General features: G+C 38.6%; 1 protein-coding gene across 7 annotated transcripts in view; it reads left to right on the forward strand.

Moving 5' to 3' along the window:
• The first annotated feature begins 1,671 nt into the window (after positions 1-1,671).
• The window catches only part of LOC100558179 (TLE family member 3, transcriptional corepressor), a 49,434-nt gene continuing 37,694 nt past the window's right edge, over positions 1,672-13,411 (forward strand). For all 7 annotated transcript variants that reach the window (XM_062963182.1, XM_062963184.1, XM_062963183.1 and 4 more), the window contains exons 1-4: positions 1,672-2,154; positions 6,378-6,478; positions 8,057-8,120; positions 12,693-12,737. In XM_062963182.1, the coding sequence (XP_062819252.1) occupies positions 2,131-2,154; positions 6,378-6,478; positions 8,057-8,120; positions 12,693-12,737 (234 nt within the window). In that variant the 5' untranslated portion in view covers positions 1,672-2,130. The remainder of the gene's footprint in view (positions 2,155-6,377; positions 6,479-8,056; positions 8,121-12,692; positions 12,738-13,411) is intronic.

Consider the following 13,411-nt stretch of genomic DNA (forward strand, 5'->3'; position numbering starts at 1 on the left):
GCACTTGTAATAATAATAATAATAATAATGGGTGCACTTGCAATAATAATAATAATAATGGGTGCACTTGCAATAATAATAATAATGGGTGTACTTGCAATAGTAATAATAATAATAATAATAATGGGTGCACTTGCAATAGTTATAATAATAATAATAATGGGTGCACTTGCAATAATAATAATAATGTCTGCACTTGCAATAGTTATAATAATAATAATAATGGGTGCACTTGCAATAGATATAATAATAATAATAATAATAATAATAATAATAATGGGTGCACTTGCAATAAAAATAATAATAATGGATGCAGTTGCAATAGTTGTAATAATAATATGAGATATATACATATATATATATATATATATATCCATCTATCATATGTATGGCTGACTGGCACATATCTCTATCACATCTACCATATCTTGGGCTGACTGGCAGGCCATCTGCTGGGAGGGCTTCGATGGTGTCTTCCTGCCTGACAGAAGGGAGTTGGATTGGATGGCCTTTAGAGGACCCTCCCAACTGTAGGATTCTATATATATCATCATCACTGATATTATTGTCATTATCATTATTATTATTATTATTATTATTATCATATAAATACTATCATCATCATCACCACTAATATTATTGTCATTATCATTATTATTTTTGTTATTATTATTACCGACATCATATCATCGTAAATACTATCATCATCATCATCATCACCACTAATATTATTGTCATTATCATTATTATTATTATTATTATTATTATTATTATTATCAACATCATATCATTGTAAATACTATCATCATCATCATCACTAATATTATTGTCCTTATCATTATTATATATCCTACAGGACAGTACATATAATACAGTACATATCTCTATCACATCTACCATATCTTGGGCTGACTGGCAGGCCATCTGCTGGGAGGGCTTCGATGGTGTCTTCCTGCCTGACAGAAGGGAGTTGGATTGGATGGCCTTTAGAGGACCCTCCCAACTGTAGGATTTTATATATATATATATATATATATATATATATAAATATAAATATATATATATATCCTACAGTACAGTACATATAACCATATCTTGGGCTGACTGGCAGGCCATCTGCTGGGAGGGCTTCGATGGTGTCTTCCTGCCTGACAGAAGGGAGTTGGATTGGATGGCCTTTAGAGGACCCTCCCAACTGTAGGATTATATATATATATATATATATATATATATATATATATATATATATATATATATATATATATATATAAAAATATATATATATATCCTACAGTACAGTACATATAATACAGTACATATCTCTATCACATCTACCATATCTTGGGCTGACTGGCAGGCCATCTGCTGGGAGGGCTTGGATGGTGTCTTCCTGCCTTGTTACTGTCCTTGTTAGTGCTACTCTTGTGATTGTTGTTGCCGTTTCGGGAGTTGTTGTTACTGCTGAGCGGTGGTTGTTTGTGTGTTCCCATTGATCCCTTCTGCGCTGCACTCCCGGCGCCGGCCTGGAGGGGGCAGCACGGGCATCCTCGGCAGTGGCTGAAGCCACGCTCCCTTCCATGGCCTTGGCGTCCAATCCCGGCCCGAGGCGCCGTCCCCCACGTGGGGGTGCCTCCGCGCCATTGGCTGCCCGCGCCCGGGACGCCCCGCCCCCTGTCCCTCGGCGTTCTCCTCAGCGTTCTCCTCAGCCTTCGCCCGCCTTTCCCTTTCTTTCTTTCTTCCTTCCTTCCTTCCTTCCTTCCTTCCGCCCCGCCTTCTCTCTCGCTCTCTCTCGGCTTCGGAAGAGGAGGAAGAGGAAGAGGAAGCGCACGGTTCCCTCCTTCGTCCCCTCCGGGAGCCCCCTCCGAGGGGCCCGGTAGGATGCCTGTGGATCTGACCGGGAAGGAGGAAGAGGAGGAGGAAGAAGAGGAGGAAGAGCCCCCGGGACTCCGAGGAAGAGCCGGAGGAGGAAGAGGAAGAAGAGGAGGAGGAAGAGGAGGGCGCTGAGACGCCTGCCTGCCCGCCCGCCTCCCCCTCCCCTCCTCCGCTGCCGCCTTTGTCCCGCCGCCCAGGAAGAGGAAGAGGAAGAGGAAGAGGAAGGCCCGCTCCCTCCCTCGCCCCGGCCGGCCGGCCATGTATCCCCAAGGGAGGCACCCGGTGAGTCAGCCAGGCCCAGCACAGACGGCAGCACCACCACTAATATTATTGTCATTATTTTATTATTTATTATTATTATTATTTATTATTATTAGTATTATTATCATTATTATTATCATTATTATTATTATTATCATTATTACCAGCATCATATCATCGTAAATATCATCATTATTATTATTATTATTATTATTATCATCATATCGTAAATACTATCATCATCATCACTAATATTATTGTCAATATTATTATTATTATCATCATATCGTAAATACTATCGTCATCATCACTAATATTATTGTCATTATTATCATTATCATATCGTAAATACTATCGTCATCATCACTAATATTATTGTCATTATTATTATTATTATCATTATTATTATTATTATCATTATTATTATTATCATTATTACCAGCATCATATCATCGTAAATATCATCATCATCATCATCATTATTATTATCATCATATCGTAAATACTATCGTCATCATCACTAATATTATTGTCATTATTATTATTATTATCATCATCATATCGTAAATACTATCGTCATCATCACTAATATTATTGTCATTATTATTATTATCATCATATCGTAAATACTATCGTCATCATCACTAATATTATTGTCATTATTATTATTATTATCATCATATTGTAAATAGTATCGTCATCATCACTAATATTATTGTTATTATTATTATTACCAACATCATATCATCGTAAATATCATCATCATCACTAATATTATTGTCATTATTATTATTATTATTACCAGCATCATATCATCGTAAATATCATCATCATCATCACTAATATTATTGTCATTATTATTATTATTATTACCAGCATCATATCATCGTAAATATCATCATCATCACTAATATTATTGTCGTTATTATTATTATTATTACCAGCATCATATCATCGTAAATATCATCATCATCATCATCATCATCATCACTAATATTATTGTCATTATTATTATTATTACCAGCATCATATCATCGTAAATATCATCATCATCATCATCACTAATATATTGTCATTATCATTATTATTATTATTATTACCAGCATCATATCGTAAATACTATCATCATCATCACTAATATTATTGTTATTATTACTATTATCATCATATCGTAAATACTATCGCCATCATCGCTAATATTATTGTCATTATTATTATTATCATCATATTGTAAATACTATCGTCATCATCACTAATATTAGTGTCATTATTATTATTATCATCATATCATAAATACTATCGTCATCATCACTAATATTATTATTACCAACATATCATCATAAATACTATCATCATCATCACTAATATGTAATTATTATTATCATCATATCATCATAAATACTATCATCATCATCATCACTGATATTATTGTCATTATCATTATTATTATTATTATTATTATCATCATATAAATACTATCATCATCATCACCACTAATATTATTGTCATTATCATTATTATTTTTGTTATTATTATTACCGACATCATATCATCGTAAATACTATCATCATCATCATCATCACCACTAATATTATTGTCATTATCATTATTATTATTATTACCAACATCATATCATTGTAAATACTATCATCATCATCATCACTAATATTATTGTCCTTATCATTATTATTATTGTCATTATTATTATTATTATTATTATATCGTAAATACTATCGTCATCATCACTAATATTATTGTCATTATTATCATTATTATTATCATATCGTAAATACTATCATCATCATCACTAATATTATTGTCATTATTATTATTATCATATCGTAAATACTATCGTCATCATCACTAATATTATTGTCATTATTATTATTATTATCATATCGTAAATACTATCGTCATCATCACTAATATTGTCATTATTATTATTATTACCAACATCATCATATCGTAAATACTATCATCATCATCACTAATATTATTGTCATTATTATTATTATCATCATCATCATATCATAAATACTATCATCATAATCACTAATATGTCATTATCATCATCATTATTATCATTATCATATCGTTATTATTATTATCATAATAATCACCACTATCACCCCAGATGGCGTAGTGGACTAAGTGACTTGAAGGTTGGGTTGCTGACCTGAAAGCTGCCAGGTTCGAATCCCACCTGGGGAGAGTGTGGATGAGCTCCCTCTATCAGCTCCAGCTCCATGCGGGGACATGAGAGAAGCCTCCCACAAGGATGGTAAAAACATCAAAAACATCCGGGCGTCCCCTGGGCAACGTCCTTGCAGACGGCCAATTCTCTCACTCCAGAAGCAACTCCGGTTGCTCCTGACACGAAAAAAAAAATCACCACTATTATTATTATAATAATCATTGTCACTATTATTATTGTTATCATCATTACTATTATTATCATCATCATAATTGTTACTAATATTATTATCATCATCATTGCTATCATCATCATCACTATTATTATCGTCACTATTATTATTATCATTATCATATCATCGTCATTATTATTATCATCATCATCATCACCACTATTATTATTATAATAAATCATCATCATCGTCACTATTATTATTGTTGTCATCATCATTACTATTATCATCATCATCATTGTTACTAATATTATTATCATCATTATCATCATCATTACTATTATCATCATCACTATTATTATTGTCATTATCATTGTTATCACTATTTTTATTACTATTATCATCATCATTATCATCATCACTGTTATTATTGTCATTATTATTATCGTATTCACTATAATCATCATAATCATCATCATCTATTATTATCATTATTATCATTATCACCACCGCTATTATTGTTTCTATCATCATCATTATTATTATCATCATCACTATTATTATCAGCAGCATCATTGTTACTATCATCATCACTATTATTATTATCAACGTCATCACCATTGGTGCTATTATTACCATTATTATCATTATTATCATCATCACCATCATTAGGGGCTGTGGCGCCTCAATGGGTTAAACCCTTGTGCTGGCTAAACTGCTGACCTGAAGGTTTGAGGTTCAAATCCGTGAGATGGGGTGAGCTCCCATCTGTCAGCCCCAGCTTTCCATGCAAGAACATGAGAGAAGTCTCCCAGTAGGATGGTAACACACCCGAACGGCCGCTGGGCAACGTCTTTGTAGACGGTTGATTCTCTTGCTCCAGAAGCGACTTGCAGTATGTTAGCTTCTGACACAATTTAAAAAATCACCACCATTGCTATTATTGTTATCATAATCATGTTTTGGGCATGGCCCCATGTAAGCCGCCCCGAGTCCCCATTGGGGAGATGGTGGCGGGGTATAAATAAAGTTTTATTATTATTATTATTATTATCATCATCATTATTATTATTATCATAATGGTTATCACTACTATCATCATCATTACTATTGCTGTTATTATCATAATTATTATTGCTATTATTATCATAATCAACATTACTATTTTTATCAACATCATCAATGTTGGGTTGTTGTGAATTTTCTGGACTGTATGGCCATGTTCTAGAAAAGCATTACCTCCTGACATTTCGCCCACATCTATGGCAGCCATCTCAGAGGTTGTGAGGATCATCAACATTACTGTTTTTGTTATTGTCATCATTATTATTATCATTACTATTGTTATCATTATTATTATCACTATTGTTCTCATTATTACTACTACTACTATTATTGTCATCATTATTAGTATTACTATTATCATTATTATCATCATTATTATAATTATTATTTTATTACATGTACATTACAGCACACATGCACATTAGGCCCAAGTGTCTGGGATTCGTCTCCGAATATCGGGCTCTTCCCAAGAGCCTAGGATGTTAGAGATATTATTATTATTTCTATTATTACTATTTTTGTGTGTGTCAGAAGCAACTTGAGAAACTGCAAGTCGCTTCTGGTGTGAGAGAATTGGCCGTCTGCAAGGATGTTTTGATGTTTTTACCATCCTTGTGGGAGGCTTCTCTCATGTCCCTGCATGGGGAGCTGGAGCTGACAGAGGGAGCTCATCCATGCTCTCCCTGGGTTGGATTCGAACCGGCAACCGTCATGGGAAGGAATGGGCACTTGAGTCCGCCTGCCTTCCCGCTTTTGTGTCTCGGGGGCCTGTCAGTCACTCAATGCCTCTCTTCTCCCCCCCCCCCCTTTTAGGCACCCCACCAGCCGGGACAGCCGGGCTTCAAGTTCACGGTGGCCGAGTCCTGCGACCGTATCAAGGACGAGTTCCAGTTCCTGCAGGCCCAGTACCACAGGTGAGGAAGAGGAGGACATGTTACCCTATTTCCTAGAAATAAACACAGTCTTTGCTTTTGTTTTTAATGAATGCTCCCATTAGAAAATGCATAAAGGTGTGGGTGAACTACAAGTCCCCAAAATCTTGGGTCAGCCCTCCCAAAACTCCCCCAGTATTCACAGATGGCCATGTTGGGTCTGTGTTTCAAGTTTGGTCCAGATCCGTCATCTGCTGGGTTCAGTGTTCTCTGAATAGGGGTGAACTATAACTCCATGATGCCAAGGCCAATCACCCGCAAAGCCAGTCACCCCTTTCCGCAGCTGCGCATCGTCGCCAAAACGGCTGGTTGAGGACGCAAGCGGCAGAGTTTTGTGGGGAAGGAGTTGCCAAGCTCATTCATCGGTATAATAAGTGCCTAGATTTGAATGGCAACTATGTTGAGAAGTGGTATTTGGGTGTGGCTTTCAATTGCATATGGTAAATGTTTTCTCCTATACAGTAGAGTCTCACTTATCCAAGCTAAACGGGCCGGCCGAACCTTGGATAAGCGAATATGTTGGATAATAAGGAGGGATTAAGGAAAAGCCTATTAAACATCAAATTAGGTTATGATTTTACAAATTAAGCACCAAAACATCATGTTAGACAACAAATTTGACAGAAAAAGTAGTTCAATACGCAGGAGTGTTATGTTGTAATTACTGTATTTACGAATTTAGCACCAAAATATGACGATATATTGAAAACATTGACTACAAAAATGGCTTGGATAATCCAGAAACTTGGATAAGCAAGGCTTGGATAAGTGAGACTCTACTGTACTTTGTTCATTTTTAATTCCAAAACGTAATCTACTTTCTGGATAGCCCTCATAGATTGTGACACAAAAAGGAGGTTTCTGGAGGAGAACAACTACAGTAGAGTCTCACTTATCCGATACTCACTTATCCAATGCATTTTTGTAGTCAATGGTTTCAAAATATAGTGATATTTTAGTGCTAAATCCGTAAATACAGTAATTACTGCATAGCATTACTGCGTATTGAACTACTTTTTCTGTCAAATTTGTTGTATAACATGATGTTTTGGTGCTTAATTTGTAAAATCATAACCTAATTTGATGTTTAATAGGCTTCTCTTTAACCCCTCCTTATCATCCAACATATTTGCTTATCCAACATTCTGCTGGCCCGTTTATGTTGGATAAGCGAGACTCTACTGTACTTTCAAAGTTAGGGCTGTACAATATTTATTTATTTTATTTACAGCATTTATATTCCGCCCTTCTTTCTCACCCCAAAGGGGACTCAGGGCGGATCACATTACACATATAGGCAAACATTCAATGCCTTTTAACATAGAACAAAGACAAGACAAACATAGGCTCCGAGCGGGCCTTGAACTCATGACCTCCTGGTCAGAGTGATTCATTGCAGCTGCTCTCCAGCCTGCGCCACAGCCCGAGCCACAAAGAAACAGGAAATAACGCTTTTCCAAATATTGTTGCCTAGTGTTGTCGGACAGCAGGTCCCAGCATCCCTGCCCTGGGCCGTGTTGCAGTCCCCCCTCTAACCCGTGCTTTCCTTTCCCCTCTCAGTCTGAAAGTGGAGTACGACAAGCTCGCCAACGAGAAGACGGAGATGCAGCGCCATTACGTGATGGTAAGCGAACTCGTTGCAAAGGCCTCCCCGTTGGTTGTGCTGGGGTGCAATTGGGGGGGGGGGGTTGCTTTGGGAAACTGCGGCAGAGGGACCCCAACATGGTGGACCTTCCTGTGAACCCCAAAAGCATTGCGTCCCAGTTGGATGCACCCAGTTTATGATTCTAACTGGGTGCATCCAACTCTTGCAATTTCTCCACTTGTGTTGCATGTGTGTTTCTCCACACGTCTGGGAAATGCCTTTGCACAAGCCAGGCCCGGGAGTTTTGGTCTTCGCTACTAAGGGAGCCCTAGAATCCAGACGTCTTCTTTCCCTTCTCGGTGAAATTCTTTTGGAGTTGAGCTCACTCACCCTGTGGAACTCACTGCCGCAAGGTGACCATATATGCGTCCCGTCATTAAAAACAGATGGGATTCGTACTGTATTTCTGCAATTCTACGGCACACATTTCCCCCTTCTCCAAAAATGGGGTGCACCTCAGAATTGTAGGCATATTCTAGACCAGGGGTCCCCAAACTAAGGCCCGGGGGCCGGATGCGGCCCTCCAAGGTCATTTACCTGGCCCCCGCCCTCATTTATAATATAATATTTTATATCAGTTTTAATAATATAATATATTGTATATACATATGATATTGATAATAATATTATCATTTTGTACAATATAATACTAATAATAATTCCATATAATAATAATAATTATATGTTATATATTACATATAATATTACAGTATAGTGGTATAGTTCAATATAGTAATATATAATGCTAATATTGTGCTATGCTAATAATATAATATATTGTATGTACATACAGCTGCTCTGAGTCCCCTTCGGGGTGAGAAGGGCGGGATATAAATGTAATAAATAAATGTAATAAATGAATAAATAAATAATTTTAGACTTAGGCTCGCCCAGATTCTGAAATGACTTGAAGGCACAACAACAACAACAACAATCCTAATTCACTTGACTATCTCATTGGCCAGAAGCAGGCCCACACTTCCCATTGAAATCCTGATAGGTTTATGTTGGTTAAAATTGTTTTGATTTTTAAATATTGTATTGTTCTGTTATTGTTGTTTTGCAATACAAATAAGGTATGTGCAGTGTGCATAGGAATTTGTTCGTTTTTTTTTTGTTTTTTTTCAAATGATAATTCGGCCCCTCAACAGTCTGAAGGATTGTGGACCGGCCCTCTGCTTTAAAAGTTTGAGGACCCCTGTTCTAGACGGTCTCATAGGACCATAGGTAAGGAAAGTGACCTCCAAAAGCCATCTAGATGGTCTCATAAGGCCGTAGCTAAGCAAAGAGACCTTCAAAGACCATCTAGATGATCTCATCAGGCCATCAGAAGACCATAGATAAGGAAAGAGACCTCAAAGACCATTTAAATGGTTTCATAAGACCATGGGTAAGGAAAGGGCCCCCCAAAGGCCATCTAGACAATCTCATAAAACCATAGGTAAGGAAAGTGACCTCCAAAAACCATCTAGATGGTCTCATAAGGCCGTAGCTAAGCAAAGTGACCTTCAAAGATCATCTAGATGATCTCATCAGGCCATCAGAAGACCATAGATAAGGAAAGGGACCTCAAAGACCATCTAGATGGTTTCATAAGACCATGGGTAAGGAAAGGGGCCCCCAAAGGCCATCTAGACAATCTCATAAAACCACAGGTAGGGAAAGGGACCCTCAAAGGCCATCTAGATGGTTTCATGACCATAGATAAGGAAAGGGCCCCCCAAAGGCCATCTAGATGGTTTCATAAGACCATGGGTAAGGAAAGGGACCCTCAAAAGTCATCTAGATGGTTTCATAAGACCATAGGTAAGGAAAGGGGTCCCCCAGCGGACAACTAGACAATCTCATAAAACCATAGGTAAGGAAAGGGACCCTCAAAGGCCATCTAGACGGTCTCATAGGACTATAGCCAAGGAAAGTGACCTCCAAAAGCCATCTAGATGGTCTCATAAGGCCGTAGCTAAGCAAAGAGACCTTCAAAGACCATCTAGATGATCTCATAAGGCCATAGATAAGAAAAGAGACCTTCAAAGCCCATCTAGACGATCTCATAAGGGGTCCTTATATCCGCTCTGTAGTCATTCCATGGCTTCCTCTTGGCCGCTGCAGGTTTCAGCCCCTCTGCCGCCATCTGGATGACCACACTGCCGCTCCCTTGATCCCCTTTTTGTCCTTCTCTGTTTCCCCCAAAATCTAGGCCATGTTTTCGGACCAACCTTCCCGGCTGACCTGCCAACATGACATATTGCTCTCCATTAGGACCCAACCCCGGCGTCGTGTTTACATGCCGCAAGGATGCGTTCCCTTCCCAAAGCAGCCTATGTTTCCTTTTGCATGCATGCAAAGGAGCCTTGTGTTGGGTTGTTGTATGTTTTCCGGGCTGTATGGCCATGTTCCAGAAGCATTCTCTCCTGACGTTTCGCCCACATCTATGGCAGGCATCCCCAGAGGTTGTGAGGTTGTCAGCCTTGCGTTGGCTTCCTCCTGGGGAATCTCCCAGAGCCTGGCTTTGTCCGGTTTGGGCCGCCGTCCCATGAGTCCCTTGCGGTTGTTTGGCTGTGGTCTGGAGCCACTCCTGCCTTTGCAAGGACGGGGAGGAAGCGTGCAAAGAGGGCCCCCCTTTGCAGCCCTCGTTGCTAATCATCTGCGGTTGTTGGGTTGTTGTTGCGGCCGTTGGGCAAATGCTCCTCCGGGCAGAAGGTTAATAGCTCTGGCAGAATTGGCTCTTGGAAAGGGGTCAGTTATGTGCAGATGGAAAAGCAGGGGGAGGATTTGGCGGGGGAAAGGGAAGGAGAGAGGCTTAAAGGCTCCCTTTCCACAATGCGGGAGTTCTCTTTCCGCAGCCATTCATGCTGCCGTTGCCTTTGAAGCCTTTGAATTGGCATCAAGTGGGGATCCTTCCCATCCTCTTCCTCACTAGGGGGCTTTTATGGGGGCAAAATGGGGGGTGTTGCTCTCCCAAGGATTATGGGTTGCCCTCTCCCCTCTTTGGAAGAACGTTATACCTCTCGCTGCCTTAAGAAAGCCCAGAATATGCTTAAGGATCCAGCTCAGCCTTGATATCCTACTTTTTGTGAATTACAGTAGAGTCTCATTTATCCAATCTATCCAATCATTTATCCAAGTCTATAAAACTACTTACCGTGTTTCCCCGAAAATAAGACAATGTCTTATATTAATTTTTGCTCCCAAAGATGCACTAGGTCTTATTTTCAGGGGGTGTCTTATTTTTCCATGAAGAAGAATTCACATTTATTATTGAACAAAAAAATGAACATTTATTATATACTGTACAGTAGTTGTCATCACAAACCAGCATAACCAGACAAATTGTGAATCCTATCAAGAATTTCTTGTTACTACCAATATTTCCATGTACAACACTCTATGGTACGTACATTTACCGATCCTGCATGCTCTGCTGTTCTGTTCGTTGGGCAGACTTCCAAACAAAAACTTTGCTAGGTCTTATTTTCGGGGGAGGCCTTATATTTAGCAATTCAGCAAAACCTCTACTAGGTCTTATTTTCTGGGGATGTCTTATTTTAGGGGAAACAGGGTAGTTGCTTGTGATTGCCTTTTTTTCATCATTTTAAAATGTATTTTTTTTATGCAATGCTTTTGCCACGAAATAAATAAATATCCAAGTCTATCTATAAAATGCATATTAACATACATAGAACAGAGATGAAAACATAGGACATGAAATAATAATACAGTAGAGTCTCACTTATCCAAGACTTGCTTATCCAAGGTTCTGGATTATCCAAGGCATTTTTGTAGTCAATGTTTTCAATACATCGTGATATTTTGGTGCTAAATTCGTAAATACAGTAGAGTCTCACTTATCCAACACTCGCTTATCCAACGTTCTGGATTATCCAACGCATTTTTGTAGGCAATGTTTTCAATATATCGTGATATTTTGGTGCTAAATTCTTAAATACAGTAATTACAACATAACATTACTGCGTATTGAACTACTTTTTCTGTCAGATTTGTTGTATAACATGATACTTTGGTGCTTAATTTGTAAAATCATAACCTAATTTGATGTTTAATAGGCTTTTCCTTAATCCCTCCTTATTACTCAAGATATTCGCTTATCCAAGGTTCTGCTGGCCCGTTTAGCTTGGATAAGTGAGACTCTACTGTATCTCGTTTGCAGTGTTATACTGTGTCTTTGTGTCAACAACAACAACAATAATAATAATATAATATAATAATAATAATAACCCAAAGGCCACCCTGTTGGAATCTGCACTCATCATCTGAAAATACATCACACAGTCCTAGACACTTGGGAAGTGTTCATCTTGTGATTTTGTGATATGAAATCCAGCATATCTATCTTGTTTGCTGTGTCATAAAATAATAATAATAATAATAATAATAATAATAATAATAATAATAATAATAATAATAGTTTGGAGACCCCTGGTCTAGGATGACAAAAAAAGGACACATAGCCTGTGAATGCACCCTCAGCACATTGAAAAGGTGGTTCTTGCACAACTAACGTGTTGTTTTTGCTTTGTTTTTTCCCTCCAGTACTATGAGATGTCCTACGGCTTGAACATCGAGATGCACAAACAGGTGAGCGCTTCCGGCCTGCTCCCCATTGATTCCCTCAACCCCTCTATTGCAGAGCAGGGCAGAAAATGTCCCGGGGTTACGTTTGGGTCTCCGAAAGCCATCCCTTTGGCGCTTGTCTTGTCTTGTCTTGTCCAGACCCCTAGAGAACAGTCCCCCTCCCCTCATTTAGGCCAAAAAGTTGAGATAGAGTGTAAATTGACTCTTTGGAAACTTGGGGAGAAGAGTCCTCCTTTAAGTAGGTTGCAACGTTGTCACAAGTTTTAAGGTTTTTGGTTTTCGTGGGCTTTTCTTTGTGGTGCTTGTTGTTGCTTGCCAGAGCTTGGGAGCTCCGGAGGTACCATTCGTCCTGGATCGCTCTTCTAAGGTTTTGCAAGAAGCACACCTTTCCTGTCCCAAAACACGGTCACCATAGCCTTCCTTGCAAGCATTTGCAAAACAGAAGAGCGATCCAGGACGAGCGTGGGGAAAGCTGAGCGCATGCACATGCGCAGTTGTGGTAAGGGACGCCCGCCTGATTGAGGACACAAGCCAAGTGGCAAAGTTTGGTGGGGAAGGACTTTCCAAACTCTTTGATCGCTATGATAAGTGCCTAGATTTCAGTGGGAACTATTTTGAGAAGTGATATTTGGGTGTGGCTTTCAACTGAATATGGTAAATGTTTTCTCCTATATTTT

Source organism: Anolis carolinensis, unplaced genomic scaffold (assembly GCF_035594765.1).
Source record: "Anolis carolinensis isolate JA03-04 unplaced genomic scaffold, rAnoCar3.1.pri scaffold_11, whole genome shotgun sequence".
In the NCBI taxonomy this organism is placed as follows: domain Eukaryota; kingdom Metazoa; phylum Chordata; class Lepidosauria; order Squamata; family Dactyloidae; genus Anolis; species Anolis carolinensis.